Source organism: Orbicella franksi, chromosome 3 (genome assembly GCF_964199315.1).
Source record: "Orbicella franksi chromosome 3, jaOrbFran1.1, whole genome shotgun sequence".
NCBI lineage: Eukaryota > Metazoa > Cnidaria > Anthozoa > Scleractinia > Merulinidae > Orbicella > Orbicella franksi.
The window spans coordinates 27185488-27210691 of record NC_138147.1 but is presented as its reverse complement, the minus strand read 5'-3'; the positions used below and the strand labels follow the sequence as shown (position 1 = coordinate 27210691).

The following is a 25204-nucleotide window of genomic DNA, read 5'->3' as shown; positions in this document are numbered from 1 at the left end:
ATTATAAATTCCAGTGATCCTAAACAAATCTATAAATGCAGTAAACTCGTTCACAAACCACCAAAACCCGATCTTTTTAGATATGTTGCGCCCATTAACTGCACTGCAGCACTTGCTGTTTCAAAATAAATGACAAGCCTGCTAAGATACTGTAAATGACTCGAATATATTTGTGGAATATATTATAACCAATCAGGACTAAGAAGTTGTATCTACTTGGCCAATTAAGTACAAAGCCTTCACGCAAGCGTTACACGGCTTACGTGACGTTTTCCCGCGCTTTTCGTGAACGCTGCACTTCATGTAAATGTAAATGAAACGACCGGAGCTTATCCCGATATCCGTACCATTAGGCACCTTAAGATACCAGCACGGGACGAGCTAGGACGGCTACCGGAAGTAAATTGACTCAACTGGGCATGCGCACGAGAACTCTCGCCTAATCTCTCTGCCGTCCTCATCTCGTCGAGGACGCCATTTCGCCCGACTAGCCGTCGTATCGAAGACGTGAGTATTTTGCACTTGTTTTTCCCCGATAACTGTTCCAATCGACTTTATTTTCAGTTATATTGATAGAAATGTTTATAGCGTTCACAGTTTTCGTGATTGTAGTGTAGAATACTACGCTGAGATACGAAAATGTGAGTAAAAATATTCCTCGTCTGTTCGTTTGTGTTTCTGCAGCCACTGTGCAGACGCTATCACGAGTGTGCAAGCTCAATACAAACTCTATGCATTGAGAATACAACAGTGTAAGTACAGTTGATAAATTGTTGTAAGAATGAATGCCATGGAGCATCTATCGAGCAAATAAAATACACATTTTCAAACTGATGTTTAGTTGTTGTTTTTATACTACCCAGAATTTGATGCAACGTTTGTTTGATTTTTATAATGCTTGTTACAATTACAGATGGAAATTGAAACGTTCAACAAAAGTCAGGATTCTTCGGCGACAGAATTCCCAAACGCTTTAGTGGTAAAAAGCCATCTGAAGCAGGTCGATCAGATTGTTCGTTTAATTTTTTCATACGGAAATTATGGTTTCTCTATTAAAATATTGACAGATGTTTGCTTCGCTTATAAAGAAAAAGAAATTCAGCATCGCTGTTCACTATTGTTTAAGCCTAATAGGATAAGATTTCTATCATCTCTTTTATAGTCTAATGGATGTCATTGCTTCTGTGAATAGCTTGTACGAGGTTCCAATTATTGACGTCGCCGTCCTTTGCGAAAATGCACATCTTAAGCATTTTGTGTTTGGCGACACGACGGGACCCGCGAAAGTTTCCCGCGTCCACTGCCGTTGCCGTCCTGGCCTTCTCGTCCTCGTATCTTAAGGTCCCTATTATTTCAGTGACGAAAGTATCGCTACTTTGCGAGATATCCTAGCCCTAGGTATTTTGTCAGGCTGACCTGACTCTATGCACCCGGGTAGAGAGGAAGCAATGCAAATGATCACTGCTCGAACCCAGACCCCTTGATCCAGAGTCCAGCGTGCTAACCATGAGACACCGCAACGTTTACAGTGTTTTGGGTTTTCAGCGGACCGTTTTAGGTATGGTATTTAAATTTAGTATAAACTTCTAAATAAAGGACTTGCGGGAACAAAGTGTAACGGGTCGAGTGTACCTCTGTGCTTGAATGAAAATGTCTAAAAACAGTCCTAACTCTGTGGCTTGGTCTAAACATCTTTGTCCTCGAAATCCTCAAAGATGTAAATAGCTGCGCGATCCAAATCCCACGAACAGTGAGACAGAGTTCTCTCACAAAAATACTGACTCTTGCCGGTGATTTTGGACAGCTTTTGGGTTTTGATAACACGAACAACTCGATCGACATCTCCTTGAAATTGCAAAAGAGCTGCGTAACACCAGTCACGTTGTAGCTCCTCACCGCAGATCTGGCGGATTTCTCGGATCCCTGCGTCTATTTCCATGCCGTAAGCCCCTCCACTAGTGGCACCACCTGGACTGACAGGTTTGTCGGTTGGATGGACTAGTTGGTCAACTGGATTAACAGATTCCTCTGGTGGATTTCCAGGTTGAGGAGCCTGGTGAAGAGTATGGAATGCTGGGTTGTCGACCCAGCCTCCTGGTGGAAGTTGAAAACTAGTATCCAGGTCTCCTCTCATAGTACCACCAAAAAGGTTGAATGGCGGAGGCTGGTTTAAGATCTCGTTCGGAATGTCTGGAGGCTCCGGAAGTTGAATTGGCTTGTCGTAGATGGGCTCAGAGACTGCAGCATCCTCGGGGTCGAGTGAAAGATCTATGAGATCAGCCGATAACCTTTTTACTTCATCAGCGTTTACATAATGGTGAACTTCTGTTAGTTGGGATGAATCGCTGTTTCCTGTCGCCCCAGTGACTTGGTCAACAGCAGGAGCTTGGGACTCGCTCGACAAGTCCTGACCGTGAGTGTCCTGGGAAGCAGTAGCCTGCGCCGTCCCTTCACCATTAGGAATGGGTGGTGCAATTATGATATAATGTTTCTTTTGTATTGGTTGTTCAGACGCAGTATCTGCCTTCGACGACTGGTCCTGAAGCTCTATCTGAAGCTCCTTATCATCACTACTTTGCCCTTCAAGGTGCATCTCCGAGCGTACTGGCGAGTTCTCGGCAAGTTCTCGTCGTTTAAGAGGAGCGTTAGTGGGCTGGCGAAGCAAATGAGTTGGAGGTGGTACTTTTTTATCAGCTGACGCACCGACCACATCTCCTGTGTCTGAGCCTTTAACAGCTTCTGAATTACAACGTGCATGGAAGTCTCCATTCGCAGGGAGTGGTTCTGTTCCACTGACCGCTTTTGTATCAAGACTGCCATCAGAAACAGGGCGAGCGTTCAACTTGGTGTTTCGACGAGGTGTGGGCACTGGTCTCTTTGTAGTCTTTCTCGGGGTCGTTGCAAACGGACTGCTGGAAGGCGCGCTAGCAGATAGAACGCTTCCAGCTGCATCAGAGGTTTTCCCCTTGTGCTCCTGAAGGTCGGGGCGATCTGGAATATTCAGCGGGGATTTCCCCCTTGGGGTATTACCCCCTGGAGTTTCCTGTAGTCCACGCCCTAGGGAAGTATCATCTTTGTATCCCTTTCTGTGTTGATACGGCACAGCATAATCTGGGTCGGATGCCATTCCTGCAGCGTCTGATTCGGACTGTGTCCTGGGAGCCCTCACCAAATCTTGCCACTGCATTGAATGCTGTGGTTCTTTCACCTTCTTCAAAGTGGCGTACTCACTCTCATTCGCGGCAAGATTACGCTGTTGGTAGTCCATACTGATATAAAGACTATCATTTCCCATACTTGTGTATTCCGGCGGGTTTTGCGCGATGACGTGGTTTCCTGTGGCGCCCTGCGGTCCGTGTTGAAGGGCCTGGTTCTCTCTGGCTACTTGTGGTATCTGTTCATGATCCATGGCTGGGTTACCTGTGTAACGACCAGGGTTCAGGGGGTTTGTGGGATCGCTCTTTGCATCATCTCTCAAATCTAAGCAAAATGAGAAATTAAAATACAATGGAAAAAAAATCAACGTTATAACGAACACTCTGATTGGCTCAGAAATTCAGATACAATTAAAATACCGTTATAACGAACACCCTGATTGGCTTGTCACGTGATATTGGTATCACGCTTGACTCTGTTTCTGCTGAACAGAAAACCGTAAAATTACGCTATTTCCTCGCAAAGACTAATACCCCATTCACACCAAAGCTAGATCTATGGGATTGCAGAAGATCTCAAATACTTCCAAATACTTAGCTGGGTTTAAGATAAAGATCAAAATTAAATTTGAAACGAAAAACTATGTCTGCACTAAGAACAAAACTTTAGATTAATTTTTAAAAAAACTGGAGGACAATTTGTCCTGTGTAAACAATATCTGTATTCTAACTATTTATATATGTATTGTATCGCTTTCTTTGTAACGTTCTATTGCCTTTGTGATTGTATTTTAACATAAAAGTATCGTACAGTATGTTTAAGCTAGTAGTGTAAGTTGTGTAACGATATTGTAAGTAATGAGTTATACGGTTTAATTAGTAAGTTGCGTTAGTAAGTAATGTTTAGTATTTGTAGTAGCTGTAGAATTGAAAAGTTGTGTGAGTGCTCTAATATATATACAAAAATTAAACATGTTGAAACGCTGTTTAGTTAAATTATGTTCACAGTTTAAAAGTTTATTCATCATAGGAGCTTCTAACTGAGGTTTGTCGACGTGAGTTTTAGCATAATGAATGCACTCATTAGAGCTTAGCAGAACCATATGGAAAATTCATTCTACCAGTTTTCTATTGCTGATTCTCATTTTGTTTAACTTTGTTTAATTAAATATGTTTAGTAGGTGTGAAGGGGTATAACTGTCAAGTTGTTCACGTTAATTTTTCGTCAAAGCAAAGGGACGGAGGCTATCGATCGAAACGTCAGCTTCACTAACTCACTTCGACGGTCACCCTACCGTTATTTCAACTTTATATTAACGTAAGTGTAACCGAACACTCATGAGAAATTTTAAAGTTTTCATAATAAGTTCAAGAGGCATTACTGTTGACTCAAATAGCTGGCCATCACAAGTTATTTACAGGTAGCCATGGCGAAGTGGCGCAGAAATGGACAGGCGTGTTCAACTAGTTGTTGTTTAATATTTGCTGCTTGACTCACCCAACAAATCGTGAACCACGCCGTTTCCCTCGGTTTGTCTCACTGGTTTTCTAAAAATAGCATAGACAATAGCATAGACAAACATCAATGCACTTGATTTGCGTGACAACCAATTAGACCCAGTGACATGTCCACTATGCTGTGATATGGACTCACTAATAGCTCCTCACGCAATCTTTGCCTTGGGGAGGAAGGATTGCGTGACGAGCCATAGAAGGGCGTCTGTGCAGGACCCTCACTAGGACCCTCAAAGTCGTACTCCACTTCACTGTCACATGATGATCTTAAATTTGAAATGGGTCCACGCAGATCTCCGACACAAAAGCCCTCCAACAGCTGTCCCTCAACAGGGGCTTCTAAATAATGTATTATAGAGTTTTGCTTCTTATGGTATTAGTGAGCTAGTTAGTTTTACTATCGAATGAAGAGCCATTTTATCGTTTGTAGAAATGCCGAAATAAAGTGGTTATCATCATCATCATCATTAATATTATTATCATTATTATTATTATTATGAAAATTACAATTTCCTCGATTGTGATTGGTTTAAAAAACTTCTATTTTCCACTAATTCACTTGCCGAGTTATTATTGAACAGTTTGTTATCGGACAGTTCTCTGAGCCAATCACATTCAAAGCTGTTGTTTAAATCAACGAATCACATTCAAAGTTGTAGTTACGTGTGTGCGTGCACGCGCTTGATTTTGTGTTTTTGGCGCCTAATTGTCGGTAGGAGGGGCGGTGGCCTTAGAATGTTTACATCTCCTTTGAAGGTATTTAAATGCAGATTTTCCCTTTCTTTCATAACTTAGCTATTATTCTTTTCTCAGAAGTTGTAATTGTTATGATTAATTGGTAATAAGACTTCGTGTCCAATTCGGTCTGTAATCATACTCGTGATAAACAAATCGGACTCCCGCTGCGCGGTCGTCCGAGTTTGTAATCACTCTTATGATAATCGACCGAATTGGACTCCACTCAGTCCTATTACCATTACTTATTAATGTCTTCTGATTATGAGTGCTCTGTAGAGCTCTTTTCGCATTAAAAGGACTATCTAATAGCATGTTCAGCGTCTTCTGATGTTCATTAGGCAACTGTATGGGAGGTTTTCTGTTTTATGGCATCCTTTCTGGAGAGTTTATTATGCATTCTTCTTAGCAGAGTCCGAAATTAACTTTTTTCGGCGGGCGCCAACTGGCGACTGAAATTTTTTTTTCAGTCGCCATATGGAAAAATGTGGTCGCCAAAAAGTGTCAATAAAATTTTTCCTTCGCAGCGAAACACAAACCAAAGGTTTTGGTCACTACGGGCTTGCCGGTAAAATATTTGCGATCGATGTCATCAGGAATCAAACCAGTGCTGAAATCATCTTTTGACCACTTTGACAGACCTACATTTCCACTTTTTGACGCGCAGAGAATATCTAAATCTTCATCTAATTTCTTCGCGGATGTTCCGTCTCCACTTTGTAATAAATTACGGAAAGATTTCAGAACATCTTTGGACACCACATAGCCTGAATAAATATTCATGGCGAAAGAACGCATGGGGCCTCTTGCGCCCGCAATACGTATGTTATGGGAAACCGCTAAACAAACATAGCGGCGAAGCTTCGCACTGATCGTAGCTGTAAAACGTTGTGGTAGATTTATAATAACAGTCGTGAAAATCGGTTTCATACTTCAAAAGCAGCGGAAAGGTAAAAAGGAAGTGACCGATTGGCGGACGGCTTTGAATTTTATTTTATCGGCCACCCTGGCTAAATAACGTTTACCTTTACCTTTACCTTTGCCTTTTAATCTATTTGTCTGAAAACCATGCAAAGTTATTGTTTGTGTAATTATCATGGCATGAAATAGTTCATCGTCCGCTGGCGACCAGTTGTGAAATTCTGGTCGCCAGTGCAAACTTTTTAGTCGCATTGGCGACCAGGAAAGCGCAATTTCGGACACTGCTAACTTAGATTACCAAATATTTTCTGATTTAAAACCCAAAAATTTTAATAAGAAGCCTACACCCCCCCCCCCCCCCCACCACCCCCGTCCTCAATAATACCACCCTACCCAGCCCACCAACCGGTAAATCTAACCAAAATAGGATTACTACATACGGTAGTTGAAGGTAGTTGCGAGATTTGCAAAAAAAAAAGGCTGTTGTTGGAATCATTTCCGATACGCCTGCCAAAGTTTGTCACAAACAATATGCTGCAATAAATTTGTGACACATATCAACGTGTTTGCAACCACCAGCTACATGCTCTAGTATTCTGCTCCATCTTGAGACCGAGATATAAATGATAGTCGGACGTCGCCTAGCAACCAACCAGGTCACCCAAGGAGATAGTATTGAATGACACCTGTCAATACATTTTACTGTTATCACGATTCCAACCAACCGAACTAATCAAACCTCCTTGATAACATGACCACATTTTTCTCACCAGTCACCTGTAGTTTGCACTTACTTGTGTGATTTTGGCAAGAGCTCTTTCGAATTTTGTTTCCTTAGGTCAAATGGTCTGCCGATGTCTCCTGCATTACGGCCACTGCTATAAAACCAAAACAAACACACACAAAAAAAGTGAATACACGATGTGTGATTTGTTTAACGAGTTTTAAACTATTTGTAAGTGAATAACTCTTCATTCATTGGCCTACCATTACATGGAACATGTTTTATAACATCTACTATGCAAGCATACAGACAGACAGTTTTGAAAAAGAGACCGTCATAACAGAAATTCACCTACAGCTCCCTCAGTTCAAGTGTGCATAAAAATTGGTTGCAGTCTAATGCAGATATGCTGAAAAGCAATACTACAGCGCAATTTTAACAATAGGTCTTCAATGCGTACATGTTCAGCAGTTTTAACTGAGTGTCAAAACCACTCTTAATAACCAATCACAAGAGACACAGACAATCCAATGAACCAATCAAAACTTGAAGTAGCTACATGCAGTTGACGCGGGCAAACGTGTGCGAATGAGTCATGCTTGGATTTGGTTTTCCTACTGATCGTGTAGCGCAGTCATGAACGAACGAACGAACGAACCAGTGTATTTAGCTATAGATTAGCTAATTGGGGACACCTAACTGACGTCAACAGCTAATAACTAGGTTACAAAAATTAATAAATAAATGTTGAAATGCAAAACCATTTACTTTTCGACACTCAAGTAAAAACCGCTCTATTTCAATGACTTGTCGTAGTTAAGAGACAACGGTGACTTAAAAAAAAATTGGTCAAGTCAGGTAAGCCAAGTTGCTTATGATAAATAGCATGAATTCCACCAATGGCAGAAAACTCCAAATAAATGGTTGAAATGTCACGCTTCTTTCTCCCTTTTTTAATTTCCGTATTTTGCACCCAAAACTGGACTTGCAAAATAAATGGACAGCCAGACTTAAAAAGTAAGTGCCTCTGATTAGGAAATGAAAAGTTGTTTAACGAAGCAACCTAATGTTCAACCATCCCTTACCCAGCACGTTTTTGTAGTGCTTTCTTAGAGAAGTCTAGATTCTTCTCATGCACTAAACCTATGGTGCCATTTTCACTCTGTACAAGCAACAGGCCACTTTCTCTCCTGCAAGACAAATGAACTAAAATTAATCCAAAATGTAACGCACTTTGTGTTACAATAACTGACAACAGAATACATTAGGAAGTAATGCATACAGCGTGTGAATGAAAATAAATTTTCGCCCGTCTGTCTCTTTTTCACATTTCTCAGATATTGGTTCACGATTTTCACCAGCCTTTTGGTACACCATCAGTGACAACGAATATCAGGGGATCTTCAGTAGACTGTTGGTAACCTGTCTGATGTCTATCAGTATTCTATTGGTGGACTGTCAGTTGTTCGTCGGTAGACTGGCCATTGGTAGCCTGTCATTAGAGGGTCAGTGGCATACATGTAGAAGTAGCCTGTCAGGAACCAGTTAGTCACCTGTTAGTTGATCATGAGGAAATCATCAGTAGACTGTAAGTACAGTGGTCTGTTGGTAGACTGTCAGTAGGCTGTTGGTAACCAGTCAGTAACCAGTCTAACCAATGTACAGACCGTCTGTAGACTGTCTGTAGACTGTCTATGGAGTGTCTGCATGTAGAGTGTTTGTAGCGAGTCTCTAGACTGTCTGTAGACTGCTAACAGTTTGCTGGTAGACTTTCAAAGAGATTGTCTATAACAGGTCAATAAACTGCTGGTAGATAGCCTGTCAGTAGCCAACACCCTTGGATTGAGGGTGCTTTGGTTTTACAACTTACAGTTTAATTCACGATTTGAGTAGCAAGCATTGTAGACACAGAATAGAGTCCTTGGAATGCTCAACCTGATATTCATCTGTCTAGTTTCAGTTGCTTAAAGGGCAGCTAACACTTTCCACCAAATAGTGCAGTTTGTTTTGTCAACACTGATCCATTATGTAGCGATTTAATCAGTGGATAGTGGTATCCACCATTTGAACAACTGGGACCTGGTTGCTTACTCCCAGAGTACGCAAACTGCAGAGAGATGGCTGAAATGCAAGCAAACTTCATGAACACATACTGTACCTCAGTCAGTACTTACTTTGAAATAACTGTAACCTTCGTTCTACTGTCATAGCTGAGGTGATCTTGTTCACCAGTGCGATGACAAACTTTTGTTATCCCTTCTCTTGGCTGCAACTGAAAAAAGAATGACACAGAGAGCATATTAAACATAGGCAAGCATAGTCAGCTGTTTAAGAATTAGATAGCAATAAACTGAAATTTTTCCGTAGCGTTTTGCAGTTCTCATATGCAGATAGTGTATTTTGGCGTGAATTCCACTTCCTGGAGAGAATCTTGCTGGGATCCCGCCAAGATTCCTGCCAGGAAAGAAAATCCCCGAGGCCAAAATCTCGCAGGAATCCAAGCAAGATACCTGCCAAAATCGTGCCAGGATCCTGCGAAGATCCTGATCCTTATTAATTTTTACAGGAACAAGGAGCTTCAAGCAAGAGATATGACAAAATTTTAGACCAAGAGAATGCAAACTAAGGTCTGTTTAACTTGGATCCCTCTATACTGAACATGCTTTAGCTCAATAACAACAGCAGCGACAAATTATCATTGGAGATACAATTTACTGTCCATTTTACTATTTTACTAGTAAAATGTAGTATGAGAATGTCTCAATAAAAACTAACCAGTCAAAAAATAAAATAAAAAAAAAATAAGTGGCAAAGTTTCCCAGGAGGTCAGAAGCCATGACAACTTTGACTACTTTTGAAATTTTGTTGTTAAACTGTTGTTCACATTCATCGACAGTACTGGTTTGCTTACAAAGCAAGACTGCCATTCTTTGTCCTCAACATTAATGTTCATTCTCGTCTTCAGAAACATGTGCTGCTCTTACTTGGCTGAACCTTAATTGGCACAGGGAAAACCTGGCTCTGGAGACACATGATTTGGTTGGCTAGATTCTTGGATTAAGATTTTCACTAAAATTAATTCAATGGTGGTTTATTTCCTGAAAATATCACTGGCTGATATCTAACTACAGTGAAACAGGTCTGTATTACAGTAAGCAGACACGTCACCCTTGGGACGCTCACTGTTGTCCACTTAGTAGAGGGTGTCCGCTCTAAACAGGTTCTAATATATTGCACAATGATAGCTAATTATAAACATTAACCCTTTTGTAACACAGTGTACAATAGTGTAAGATCGATCAGAAACTGTTCATAGCACAACGTCCAGCCAGTCAATGCACCAATCTGGAATAATCTACTTACATGCACGTTTAAAACAACATTCTGCACAATGTTAAAGGAGTCTTGAGCTGAGCTTTTAGAAGTAAAAAGCCCTAATGAAGTGTCCACTTATTGCAAGTTTTGTGCAACAAAATGGCTTAATATTGGTGTCTGCAAATTTATAGGGACTCAAGCTGGTGTCCACTTAATAGAGGGCATCCGCTAAATACAGGTTTCACTGAAAAACCATTCAACCCCTACACCTAAAGACCTTTAAGGCATTCAAAACCGACTTCGGGGAAAAACTAGGGGAAGTCTAGATTCCATAATGAAACATATGTATGCAACTTTTGTACATAGTTTTATTCCTGTTTTGAATTCCTTTGTTAAATTCATTAAGACCTGTAAGTGATCTAATCAAACCATAGTCATTAACACCCAATCGTACTGTTGGGAAAAAAAACCGCTGTTGAATTTATTTAGCAAAATATCAGCCCAATAATCTTGGCAATCAAATCAGATGTTGCTATGGAGAGGCTGAGCCATGTTTTCCTTGTGCCAAGACACTCAAGATTAGCAGCTCTGGGAATCAGATGACTGGTTGATTGTGTTCCAAGTGGCCTGGTTCAAGCAGTTGCAATGTGAACATCAAAATGCTTTCAACCAGTGAGAATTGAGATAGGAAAGTAAAGTCAGCGATATCAACTGTCAATGCTATGACATTTAGCTCACCTCCAACACTCTGTTGCTTATGTAGGTAAATTTTGGCCTCTTCTCTGGATCACGTTCCCAACAGCCCAACATAATGTCATAAAAACCATCTGGACATGCTTCTGGTTTGTGAAGGTGATTGCTTGGCTCATTAGCAATCATCAGCTTGATCTAAAGTAAGTGTGAAGAGCAAAAGATTCAATATAAGCGGCAACCAGAATGCATGATGAAAGGTGCGGTCACTGAATGGTTAGTGGGCTAGCCTTCAAATTTCCTGGGAGGTGAGGGTTCTGTGACACCAGAAAATTTGAAGAAATGAAGCTTAATCAGAATTTCCAGAGGGGTGAGAGGTCTTGGAAAACCTCTGTTCTGTGGGGGAGGTATGCATATTTCCTGGAACTACACAATTTTTAAAAGAGGTAGCAGTGGCTTCAATGCTTGGATATAGCCCTGTAAACACTAGCATCCCATCCAAGCCTGGGGAAGGGCATACTGCTGGTAGCTTCGTGTTATTGAAACTGAGGAAACCTTCCACAGGCATAACAGGCACCTTCTGGGGGTGACCTTGCCAGAAGAAATTACACAATGTCCGGGTGAGTGCTGATCAGGATACAAAAGCATTCAAGTTGTAGCAAAAACAAAAAAGTTAACAATTCTTACAGCTAATGATAGTGTATGTTATAATTCCAAATACAGCCATAGACTTCAAGAAAAATTTAAAAACAGCTCATTGTGGAACAGTTCAGAGATCTTTTCAGAGCCACCACAAAAGCCAAACTCTTGGTTTTTGTTCACTTTGGTTTTTTTGTCATTGTTTTGTTGATGGGAAATTGGGAATCAAAACAATGGTCAATAAAATACATATTGTGGATTTTCTCATGATACACATCTAACCCTGATACATGTGGGATTTTCCACAGCAGAATGCCTGGATCCGTCATATCATTAGTAAGTCCATTTTGGCAAGGCAAACATCAGAGAAAGTAGCCTACAAGCCTTAAAACCTTTTTGAGTTATCTTCCAAGAGTTGTTGCCTAAATCATGGGCGTTTTGCCCAAAAATTTCACTGATTTCAAAATTGGGGGGACTGCAGCCGCCCCACCCCCCAACCAGCCTGTATAGGCCAAAGAAAGCTTCAGCAAAGATAGGCTCCTTGGTTTGACACCAACTAGCACTGTACCTGATTCAAGTTCAATTCAGCCCAGGGTTGTTGACCAAAAGAGAACATCTCCCACAGTGTTATTCCATAACTCCACACATCACTCGCAAGTGTGAACACATTATTCACTATCGCCTCAGGAGGCAACCTGTGAAACATAACAAAAAAAAAAAAACACATAAACAAACAAACAAAGGAAGATATTTAAAGGAGTTATGAGATATGCAAACATCTGGCTCTGATTGACTTAGCTAGTTAACATACCCTCAAATACAGACATGAAATCAAACATTAAAAATCAATTAACTTGTTTCCACAAGCTTGAGTTTCAAAGGAGAATTTGTGACAAAACTGCTTAAATTAAATTCTTGCAAACTTTCCAAAGTGCTTGCATTAGGCAGTAAGTATACGAAATCTATTACATGAGATGGGGTATCTTCTGATCTTTTGTTCAGGAGTATTCCAGAGATAATTGACAGCTGGTAAATCAGTTCTTACTTACCAGGCAACTGCTAGTTTTCTATGGACGGTGATCTGTGTCGCAGCTCCTCCTTCCAGTGTCCGGGCTAAACCAAAGTCACTTATCTTAACCTGACATTATATAATATGACAACAGAGTTGACAGTCAAGAGTAATATCAAAGAATGTCATAATTTTGTTGGGTTGCAGACATCTTTGATTTGACTGTTCACTGTATATAACACAATTAAAACTTATTGTAATATCAGGGCTCAAAATAATTTCCGCCGGTCATGTATGTTGACTGGCCAAAGTAATTTTAGCTCAGTCACATCTCGTCTGACCAGGCAAGATATTTAAAAAAAATTAAGTAATGTTGGCCTAATTAAACCCACAAATATAATTTGTTTGTTTCAGTCATTGCTAGACCATTTAAAAAATTGGCTTGATACAAAGTAAAGCTTAAGACTTAACCAAAGATAGCCTTGGCAGTGCTCAGTGTTGTGTTAGCTTACATGAAGTATTGTTTAAGTTAGTTATGTGCGAGATGCATGTTGGTTATTGAGGATGGCATCTTGAAGTAAACACATGTTGTCCACTGAAGACTATTGTAAGCCCAAATAATTCAACATGGTGGCAGCGGTGGGTGGCAACACTGTCTGTGGTGCAGAACATTTGGCTCAAAGTATCCAGGATCATAATCCCTTCTTCCACCTGTCTAGAGATACTGGACAAGATCCATGAAGGTCACCAAGGAATCACTAAATGCCATAAGCAGGCCAAAAACTCTGTTTGGTGGCCAGGACTCAGCCGAGAAACCCAGGATCTGGTGCAACAATGCAGAGTTTGTGCTCTTCAAAGGGACAACAAGCCTGAACCACTTATCACGATACCCTTACCTGACCGTCCCTGGCAAATCATAGTCACAGACCTCTTCAAGCTGAAAGGTGTTGACTACCTTATTGTTATAGACTACTTCTCAAGATACATGGAAGTAGCAGCTATGCAGAAGACTATAAAGTCAAGTGAGGTCATTAGAACACTTAAGTCGATATTTGTCAGACATGGGATCCCAGAGCAAGTGCGATCTGATGATGGTCTTCAGTTTGACAGCGCAGAATTCTCTTACTTTGCTAAGGAATGGGGATTCAAGCATAGCACAAGTAGTCCTAAATTTCCCCAAGCAAATGGAGAAATTGAGCAGGGAGTGAAGAATCTTCTAAAGGAAAAAGACCTGCTAAAGCATTACTAGCCTATCGCTCAACACACACTAGCATGCAAGTTCTCTCCTGCCCAGTTGCTAATGGGAAGGCAGATTAGGAACAGCATTCCGTTATTCCACACCCAGCTGAGCCCACAGTGGCCTGACTTACATAACCCGCGTGCACGAGAGAGCATGAGCAAATTGAAGTAGGAAACAGTGTTCAACAACAGGCACAAGGCCAAGTCCTTGCCTTCAATTGGACCAGGTACTGAAGTTTTCGTCAAGGACCTTTGACAGCGGTCAGGAAAAGTCATTGAAGCAGCATCAACACCTCGGTCATATAAAGTTGAAACACTGACCAGCACGATAAGGAAAACCTGTTCACTTTACTCCACTGCCAAATCAGCAGGACCAAAATGAGCGACCGACACCAATAGTGAACCAAGTTCCCGCAAAGGACAAAGCGGCAACACCTGTTCTGAAGGACATTCCCATTACAAAGGGGGACATTCAAGTACTCCCTGTAACACCCATTCTTGCTACTAGGCCTAAGAGAATTATAAAACCATCGCTGAAAGTTAGAGAGAATCTAGGTTTAGCTTGAGATAACGCTGTGTTATAGATTCCATAGATTGTTTGTTAGTCTTCTCATGCTCTGTTCATTTCCCTAGATATTCTAAGGACTTGAACAATGGGGGGAGATGTTAACGTTGTGTTAGCTTACACGAAGTATAGTTTAAGTTAGTTATGTGCGAGATGCATGTTGGTTATTAAATATGGCGTCTTGAAGTCAGCAGGTGTTGTTCACTGAACACTATTGTAAGCCCAAATAACTCGACACTCAGCAGCTCAATGAAGTTAGTGGCACGCTATCAGTGGAATTCTTGCCACCTGTCAAAGAAAAAGTATTGAATGGATGCATATTTGATGAAACTTCAAATTTTTGATCAGAAAATTGAATTTCATGAGCTGTTGTTTTGATGCTCTACAAAGCATTTATGTCCATCAAAACATAAATGAAACCAAAAATGCATCAGCAGATCCTAATCTTAGGCTTCAGAAATAGCTGGGTAAATAAATATTAATAGCTGAAGATGAAGTTTCTGTTTCCTTGATTATCACCTCTGCAAACACACACAAATCATTGTGTTACTACGAATACGGCTACAGTTACACAACAAGTGTTTGGAAATTAAGATAAAACATTCCCTGGCTAAAAAATTTCAAAAAAGAACATGTCTCTGAGCTTTCGGCTGTCAAGCTACAGCCTTTGACCGATAAAAAATAGAATGCAAGATGATAAAATATATGCAAGAAAAGGCGAGATAAAAATAATAAGAACACAAGCAAAAAAAAAATGTGTAAATTAGGTGACTATTGCTTACATGTAAATAGAATACTACACTGGTTTGGCATCCGCTTAGAATTATTGTCAGATAACCATCGCATTTGCTTCTTGACACATCCTTCTAAAAAATGGTGTCTCAGATTTTTGATAAGTGCATTTGTTCTTTTTTAACAATAGGATAAAGTCAGAGGAGACAAATCATCAGCACTTCCTCTGAAAAAATGACAATTATTTGAAAACGGAAAAAGAAAACAAAAATCGCAGCAACAGTTTTCGAGGAAAACTATCTGACAATAAGCTGGCCAAATTTCAGCCAAAGTGGCCCACAGGCTGCCGACTTGGAGTTAAAAAAGTATACTTCACTTTCCAAAATTTTTCATTCAGAGAAAAAAAAGAAAAATGTATTTTTTTTGCAGTATCTTATCCACAATAGGATTATAATGCCTAAACGTCCATGTTGACGTTTACCAGAGAGGGATTATCTTGCAATAACAATAGGCGTTTGACAGGTGATATGCAGCAGGCTAAATCTTTAGGCGGGATGTGGCGGGAATACGCTTGTAAACAATCAGATATCAGAGGTTAGTCAATTCAAAATTCTTGTTCCACGTATAAATTAAAAAGTTGTGACAGGCCTGCACGACTCCCACGGTACGCAAATGTGTATTATTTGCCTTTAGAGTTCTCCATGTACTTATGCATTGTTTAGGCTCATTTATATTGCAAAATTTGTTCAAGTCTCTAAGTATTTGCTTTCGAGAGACAGAATACGAAACTTTCCGTAAACATTTTGCTTACTTACATTCTTTATCGTGACGCTGGGCCTGGCTGTGATTAGAACTGTTTGCAAGCAGTAGGTAGATTCTTATCATGGATATTGTATTATTTGTCCATTTGCTTTTCTTCGGAGACGCCGTAGCTTTACTTTGAGAAAGCTATATGTTTCTCAGATACACTCTGATGTTTCTTGCAGCTATCTGATCGAGCTTATGTTTCTCAAACTCACTGTATAGATTTATTCCTCCCTTTGGTCTTTCTGGGACCACATGATTCAAATGTAGTTGTTTACGCACGAGTCTGTTGACTGTTTTGTGTGTTGTAAATGCGTGTTGTATATGCCATTGTTCAGCTTAGTTACTCCAAAATGACAGGACTTGTCAGTGGGTAATTAAAACAATTAACGTGTAGTAAACTTCAACATCCAATAACTTTGCACTGAGATATTTTTTCGTTGAATTTTTTTTAAAAGAAAGCTCTTGAAAAGCTTCATCTGAACGTATCGAAAACACAAATTTGGAAAATTCCCTCTTTGAACCCTGGCTGATACCTTAAATGGCACTACTTACCAGGTCTGGTTGAAATACAAGAATATTTCTTGCAGATAAGTCACGATGGACTAAATTCTGTCTGGCCAAGTAGTCCATGCCTTGTGCAACCTGATGAGCAAATTTACTTAACACAGACACCCTGCAAACATCCTTGTCTTTCTTTTGGAGGTTCTCTTCCAGGGAACCATAAGAGGCAAACTCTGTCACCTGTGGAAAAAAATTGTTTTAATAAAAGAATCCATGGCGTAATTGCCATAAATAATTACACTAATTCAGATAACTGCAATCATTATATAGCACATGTATTCTATCGTGACTTGGAATAATATTACTATGTTATAACCAAGTTTTCAACTTACTACGAAAAACTTGAAGTCTGAATTGACTTGCCCCAACCCCCCCACCCCACCCCACTCCCACCCCTAGTCTTCCTCCCAAGAAAATATGAAGCTCATTTAATAGTTAATGTATCTATAGGCTTGTGGAGATTTATAAAATCTTCTTTCCAACCAGGTGTTAAATTGTATATATAAATTATCAGATAAATGAGCACTGAATGGCTGACTTTGATGGATTTCCAAAGATATGAAGTACATGGGTGTTTCCAAACATTAATGTTTTCAAGACTTTGCTGACAATTTCCAAAGATTGGTACATGTATTGACTTTTGAAAATTCCTGACTCTTGACTTCACATGTCTAACAAATTTTAACACCTTAAACATGTAAACAAGGAAACTCTCTTGACTTCAGGAAACCGCACATGATGTCCCACTCATTGATTTTTCTTCTGATAATTCACTGCTGCATTAGTTTATATTTACAAAATAGAAAACATGTACCACGTTTCTATTGAGTTTTAGTATAAATGCCGTTCTCTAATTGGCTACGCTACGAGTAAATTTCACTATCTATTCTGTGATAGATAGTGAGTAGCATAGCAGTGTGCCCTTGTTAACAAAATTACGGCTGCTTCTTAGCGTTTTTGAAGTGTCTGTGAAGAGGATTTTGATGAAGTTTTGAACGACTAGTAGATTTATACCAAAAAAATTAGATTATTCACTCTCAATTTCTATCACGCGATAGAAATCTTGAGCTCATAATCTAATACTATTGTTTAATAGAAACACAAGTGAAAGTTTGGGAGAACAAGAAATGCTGTGGGAACACGAGTGTTTCCACAGCTTTTTCGAGTTCTCCCAAACTTTCATGAGTGTTTCTGTAACTTGATACATGTTTTCTATTTCTTTTAAAAAACACAGCAACAAAAAAAGGAAAACAACTTGTCAGCTTTGATTATCAAAATGTAAATTCACACCATCATTATGTCAACAGCTCACGTGAGTTCTGTGTTTCTATCGAGTTATAGAAACAGGACTTTAAACCAATCAGCGCGTGTATTTCCTAGGGCTGTTTTCTAATACATTTTGCAGTCAAACCTGTGCTATTGGACACCTCTACTGTACTACCCTTAAACCTTTCATTATTGAGCCCTTATTAAATGCTCCGCGTATTAAATGCTCCTTATTAAATGTGCACTCTGAACACATTACATATTTTAACCTCCCATGGACAGACACCTAATGTCCCAAGTGGACACTTTCAGTGTCTCCAATAAGATAATTTTGCAACTGGAAGGTGACTGTCCTGGAACCCATAAGAGAACAATACTGTAAGAGGGGCCATATCAACTTCCTCAAGAGGGTCAATTAACAACATAAAAGTGATTTACAACAACATACCACCACAGCTCTGACGGGTAAGGTAAAAAGGTAAAGTTTACATATGAGCCAAGGGGCCCATCATGCTGAGCTTATCTCAGTTTCTGTAGCATGAAGGTGGCTAGGAATATGCCTACTCCCCCCTGGATGGGTTCATCACAGGGTTACCCCCAACATTACATTTGCTGGTACCCATTTGTACACCTGGGTGCAGAGAGGCACTGTTCAGAGTTTACTTAAGAATCTCGCTTGAGAAAACAACACAATGTCCCCCCGCCAGGGCGCGAGCCCAGACTGATTCAGAGTCAAGCATGCTAACCAGGAGGTCACTGAGCCTCCTCCTCCAAAGCTTTAGCAGGTGTTGGTCTTATTGAAAGCTCTATAAATATGCAGTCGCAATTTTCTGATTCCAGTGGTGTCTCCCGACACTATATTTAGTTTAGGAGCTTACCAGCTTTAGTGGTTCTTCTCTGAAAGGAAGTGAAATGCCATACATTTTAACAATGTTATCATGAGAAAGTCTCTGCATGGTCAGAGCCTCCTCTAGGACACCTTTTAGCACTCCATCAAAAGCTGTGTTCTTCAAAGATTTGATTGCCACATTTTTCTGGTAATAAACCATAATGATTACAAAATAAATTATTCAGACATGTCTGTCAAATTAAGTAACAACACAAAACAAACTTTTGCACATCATCTACTAGACTGGAAGCTAGTAGTAACTGCTCAGATTTTCACTTGGACAAAGATATTCTATTCAATATTTAGAGATTGTTGATTGTTGCTCAATCATTCAATCTACCATGTAAATCATGATATGTAAATGTTTACAATCAAACAATGAACCCATCGGTCAGTCATCAATTAATCATGCAATCAGTCAGCCAGTTATGTAGATCTACTTAATAAGTCTGCCTGTCTGTTAGAAGTCTATCCCTCATGCAATTTGTGGCCAGGTGGTCAAGTGGCCAGCCCAACATGTTCATTTAATAAACAAACAAACAAACAAACAAACAAACAATCAATCAATTCCCAGTCGATCTTTTGTTTAGTCAGTCAGGTCATCTGTCCATCTGTTCATCCTTCTGTCTGTCTGTCTGCCTATCCATCTAGATCCATTTGTCAGTCGGTCGGTCAGACGGTCGGTTGGTTGGTCGGTCAGTCAGTCATTTGGTCAGTTGGTCAGGCAGTCCGTCAACTGGTCAGTCACACAGTTAGCCAGTCACACAGTTAGTCAGTCACTCAGTTAGTCAGTCACTCAGTCAGTGCAGTCGGTCAGTCAGTCTTTGGTCAATTGGTCAGCCAGTCCCTCAGTCAGCTGGTTACTCAGTCATTAATGGTCAGTCAATCAGTCAGTCAGTCAGTCAGACAGTCAGACAGTCAGACAGTCAGTCAGTCAGACAGTCAGACAATGAGTCAGTCAGACAATGAGTCAGTCAGACAGTCAGACAGTCAGTGAGTCAGTCAGTGAGTCAGTCAGTCAGTCGGCCCATCAGTCACTGTCAGCCAGTTAGCTACAGTCAATCAGTCATTAATTCATTAATTCATTCATTATAACTACTGTCTACAGTTATTACCGGATTTGTTCCGTTTTTAGGATTCCATAACCCAAGTTGTACAACCCCATAATGTCCTTCACCCAGGTCTCGAATAACTTGAAGGTCTTCTGGCAGAATAAGTTCAGTGCTTTGGTTAACCGTTTCAGGAGCAACTGCAGGTTTCTTGTCCTGTTGATTTGATTAAAGCCAATTAACATTTAAAAAACAAAATGTGATTTAAGATAAAAGTAGGAAAGAGGGGTCTGGAAACTCCATGCACACCTTGTCTTGTTTTGCTGTTTATCTGCAAAATATCACATGTTGTACATTTTTCCCCATTTCCCCCAATTTCCAGTGCTTTCGAGATCCCAGAGTTCCCTTCAACCATGCACAAAAGGAAAATTCTGCAAGTTACATATTGAAAGATGAGACAAAGAATCATTACTGACTAACTACTAATTTACTAACAACACAGAAAGTTGATTATTTGATGAATTTCCAATGCCGATCACGAATCGAACTCCAAAGCCATCTCAGAAAATGTTTAAGGAAATGTACAATTACTAACACACGCTAAAATTATGGACTAGATTGTCTGATAATGCCAATACAATGTACAATATCATCCAAGGTTTCATTCTAGGACAACAGATGGTCCAGTCACAGGTCAAGTAATAAATTTAAACTTAGATTCTTCCCAAACTTTAATCAAATGTGTATTGCAAACCACCTTGCACTGTACATGGTGTACAGCACTGTCTCTTTTCCGTGCTTCAAGTCTTTAATGGGGTAAAAACTGTCCCAAGACAGATAACTGCTCAGCAGACATGATCCAGCTTTATATAAAACTATTTGATTGTTGTGACATACATCAGAACTCAGACACTACAAGAAGTCATATGTTTTTCCAAGAAACAAATGGTATTCTTTGGAGGAAAAAACTAAAAAAATGTAACAAGTGCACTAAAGATCAGTGATAGTACTATGGGTTGTTGACTAAGCATGAAGTCAAGATGACTGTACATTAGCCAATTTCATTTTTTATGTGTTTGTGGGCCAAGATGTATTTATTAATTATACAACGGCTTCGGTTTGCTTTGTGTTTATGGACCGTTAATGTTCTGGCTTCCCACTATTTTTGCAGGACACAGCGTGACTAATTCCAAGTGGGCAAGGTGTTGGGCACAATTCTTAAACCCTTAAGTAGCAGAGACAAACCGCAGGATTTGGTTCACCAGTTGCCTGCCCACAGAGCTGGTCAATGGGCAACAAAAGAATTGAGACACTTGGTAGTAAAATTCGAGTTTTGAGCATCATGGAAACATTCATCCCCCCCGAACAATGTTGATTTTTCTATTTCTAAGACTGCGCACAGACCACAGTGCCTACACAACACTGAATTGGGGGCCCAGGAGTATCAGAATTAAAACTAGATGCAAATAAAATAGAATAAGAGGTTAAATATTGAAAAACGTCATTTTCAACTACTTTTGTGTCTCAACTACTTTTGTCGCCCTCTGTAGCCATAAAGTAAATAGTGTTCATCAATTGCTCCTCTGGAGCTGAGGGCTGGTTTTGTTTTTGTTTAAGAATCAGCAAGTCAGGAAGCTAAGTGCACAGATCACAACGGAATTGTATGCAAACAATACAGAAATTGCTCATGGTTTGAAGACAAGCATAGTCTTTCCAAGCAGGTGCAATGTTTGCCCTTCAAATGATGTACATGAAAGCAGGGACTTGAATTTTCTTCGCACACATTTTGTACACGTGACAGCATTGTTCTTGCCTAACACTATTTTCAAGCAAGTTTGAGTTGTTAATTTTCTTCATATACCTTGCATTATAAGCTTAAATATCTATACCACCATAATCTTAAACACATAAGGAAAAGAAAAACCAAAACTGCTTGGGTCATTTCGAACCAAAATCAGAGTAAACTTAAGCTTATCTTTGTCCTGTATGATCTCCATTGTACAAACAAACACCTTGTCAAAAATAGCCTACGACAATTTAACAACGTTTCAATGGATAGATACGAAGAAAAAACAAACACTTATCTAAATCTTGTATTAATCTATACTCGTGATTGTGTATGGTCTGTACATGAGAGAAACATCTCACTTCTCGCGCATTGTAATTTAAGCTACAACGTACAGTTCCTCAGAGTTCTGACAAACTTCACGGGCGCGCACACTACTTCTTTCTCGAAAAGGCGCATGCCAGAAACTCATCATCGTTTTTTAAAACGATGAGTTTCTTCTTTTTAAAAAAAAACAGACGTCCAATATAACCACTACACATTCATACAAATATCTGCGATCTTAAAAGGATGAGCCATGATATCAAACAAGTGAAACTAGAGACTGAACGGAGAAACTCGCTTTTTGAAACCGCAGTTAACAAGGTAAAATTAGTCTAACAAGCTCACCTTGTTTACCTTCCTCTTCGACCAAAACATGGCCATGTTGAACATAACATCGTTTTTGAAAGCTTAAAAAAACCGTCTGTAAGTTTCGATTGGCATTTCACGAGATTCTGTGGACACTTTCTTCCCTATGGAATATCCACAAAGTTGAATTTATATGTCGAACAGCTTTACTGTCTTCGCCCGGTGTTCGGCCAAAGTAGTCTCCAGTTCCTTTTGTAAACACGCGACCGTCTACGGAATCTTACTTCCGGCTTTTGTTCAAAGCGACCGAGGCGAAGCAAGTTTCTGTTTTTGCTTATCCTGCGGGACGAAATGTTGCGTAATGTTTTACTCAGAACAAAGACAAACAAACAAAAAAAACATCTGAGAATTTCTTGGGAAAATTGTACAAAAACTCTCCAACATCTGTCCGAAGAAACCCGGAAGTCTTCGTTTCAGATTACAAGGAACCAATACATAATGTGCTGAAGAAGCAAATTTCTTGTAGAAGGGAATTTTGCCGAGGGACAAGTCCCTTGATTAGGGTGGTGAATTTCATTTTCGCACGCATTTCAGGAAAGTAAAAGACCAAACGAAACACCCACGCCAACCCTCCCCTATTCCCACGGGATGAAGTTCTTCAGCGCAGACAAACTCGATTAACTCGATTCTTCAATGAAGTCTTCGGTGCTTTTTGCCCTGTTATATGCATTTAGAGAGAGAAAATTCATTGGTGTTGTTATAAAGTATTCTTTAATTTGACCGGTGTGAACTTGTGAATTTGTCATTACATGTAGTTGCCAAGATTTCGTCAAATTAATTTCGATAATTGAGCTGTAGCCGGAAAGTGACGAGCACTGCTGTTAAAGCACCTGCTGATATTACATAACTTTTCTTCAGGCGCTGAAACTTGGCGCACGTCCGCGCGTCAGCACTATGGTTCCGGTGGTATAATTTCCGGTTCCAGTAAAATCATCTTTGAGATGATTTTAATGTCCAAGCCATCCTTCCCCACAAGTATGTACAGCAGGCTTTATCATTGTAAGAAAGGGCTGGCGAGGTTTACCAAATAAATAGAAACTTTATTTGAAACGGAATGGATTAGTCGCTATAGTTGGGAAAATACAGTACCCCGGAAAAGTGAAAATTAGAGCTACTGAAACTCGAGAAAACTCTTTTTGCGGAAAATGACAACTTCGGCCCATAATCTGTACCAGATAAGCTTCTGTCTGTACTCAATATCCCAGTATTAATATTTGACTAGACACCAATGCAGATGAGTTTGAAGAACCTTATTTAAACAAACAGGGAGTATATGTTTACAATATTTGCCTCATTAATTAGCACATAAAGCTCTTCGCTCTCCGATAGAGTGTAAAGTACTCGAAACGTCTGTCGGCCGTTCCTTGGTGATGTTCGAGTCTCCATCCAGTTCTCGGAAATTGATCGGAAACATTCGGGAAACAATTCATCTAAACTGGCCATTGCGGTTATCCCGGAAATCGTTTTCCTTTCTAGGTGATTTTTTTTTCGAGTTAACTCCAGACTCGACGGATACATTGAAATGATGTAAATAATAAAGCATCAACCGAATGTTGACCATATTGTACTTCTTTTGATAAAAGATAAGTCAGTAAACCTCACCTTGTCCGTCATAAAGAAAGACGTGACTCTACCGCCAACAAACTTCATATAGACAGTAATATTCTCAACCAAATCTTCGTCAAAATAAGGTCTTGTAACCTGGTTCTTAACTTGCGTTTGTAAATACTAACCCCAACTTTGCACTGGTTAATTACTTCGAGTCTTTGCCCCTGGGTAGGTAGCTGTGGACGTTTCAGCACTAACGGAACTCTCTATCTTGTAAGGAAACAACAATTAACAAGTAGCATTAAACGATTGCCGTTGGAAGAGTCCGGCTTCTAATCGGATTGTTGTTGGCCACAGACGTGTTGGAATTCACGGATGGACAAATTTTTTTAAACACGGCCCAGAGGATCACGTAGCTAAGTTTACGCTTGGTTTAATTCTTTATCCCAAGAATCCAAGATTTAATAGGCACCCGACGGCGAATTATCTGTTCGGAACCCCTCCGATTTTAAATTCAGTTGTTCGCCTCGACTTTGCGTGATATGAGAAATATAATGCCTGGATGAACGTTGTTTTCGGATTGATAAAAATGTCATTTTAATTGCCGGGCACCGAAAAAAAGGGCCAGCTATGAACTTTGGAAAGGCAAGAAGCTGTTAAGGTTTTCGGGAACAGGACAAAATAGCCCTAGTAATTACGAGAGGACTCAAGTTCCGACCCGAGTATGGCCGAACAGATAAAAAATTTATAGCGTAGCCTAAAATTGAAGTACGGAGCTTTAAAAGCACGCCAGACTGAAACAGAGTTCTAAAGCATTTGAGAGAAAACCGTCGTTTTGTGCCCGCGTAGATCTTGGGTTCCAAGCCCGAATAAGTGAAGTCCGCGTCCAGCGTTTCCAGGCATGCGCGGGTAAACCGTATAGTGCCGCACGTGACAATTGAGATCTCGATTAATTTTCTTGGGGTGTCAGTACAACGTTTTTATTCTAGTTTTCCTTGAATCGAGCAAGAGTTATTTTTGTTATCAAAACGTTACTAAAACTCCAGTTCTTCTTAGCCAAGCAAGACGTGATGAACCACTTAACAGAACCACTTAACGTGCTTCAGTTCAAACTCCTTCCTTGTTTATTGTGTGTCAGCACTGATCCCAGAAATTGCAGATTTTGACAGTGAAACTAAGCATTTTTTCTTTGTTTCCTTAACACGGATTCTTTACGGAAACAGAATTGAATATCACGAATCAGCACATTTTCCACTTGCTACAAATAAGTGCTTGACACGAAGTCCTCATTGTTTAGTCCAGTAGATCGAGACTACGTGCCGTTATAATAACAGAAACTCAAGTAAACTACATGCAGTAGGTAGGTTGG

The 25204-nt window shown here is 40.0% G+C and overlaps 1 protein-coding gene across 2 annotated transcripts; it reads right to left on the bottom strand.

Moving 5' to 3' along the window:
* Positions 1–1155: 1155 nt before the first annotated feature.
* Positions 1156–24014, bottom strand: LOC145481750 (uncharacterized). Of its 2 annotated transcripts, none has more exons than XM_081460276.1 (12): positions 23890–24014; positions 19878–20027; positions 18752–18907; positions 16599–16787; positions 12744–12832; positions 12263–12389; positions 11104–11253; positions 9225–9322; positions 8136–8240; positions 7121–7204; positions 4654–4703; positions 1156–3480 (listed from the first exon to the last, which is right to left on the bottom strand). In XM_081460276.1, exons 1-12 carry the CDS (start codon positions 23935–23937, stop codon positions 1685–1687), a joined length of 3042 nt encoding a protein of 1013 aa, XP_081316402.1. In that variant the 5' UTR covers positions 23938–24014; the 3' UTR covers positions 1156–1684. The 2 variants fall into 2 exon arrangements, with proteins under 2 accessions (XP_081316402.1, XP_081316403.1); XM_081460277.1 differs by lacking the exon at positions 23890–24014 and adding an exon at positions 22267–23846.
* Between the last annotated feature and the right edge of the window lie 1190 nt (positions 24015–25204).

Bases quoted from the DNA above. Each gene is read 5' to 3' on its own strand.
- LOC145481750 (XM_081460276.1), bottom strand. From the start codon at position 23,937: ATGAAGTTTGTTGGCGGTAGAGTCACGTCTTTCTTTATGACGGACAAG. The intron at 12,390-12,743 runs GTAAGTAAGAAC...TATGTTTCACAG, and splicing joins AGAAAACTAGCAGTTGCCTG to GTTGCCTCCTGAGGCGATAG. The intron at 9,323-11,103 runs GTGAGCTAAATG...TTCTTTTTTCAG, and splicing joins TAAGCAACAGAGTGTTGGAG to TTGCAGCCAAGAGAAGGGAT.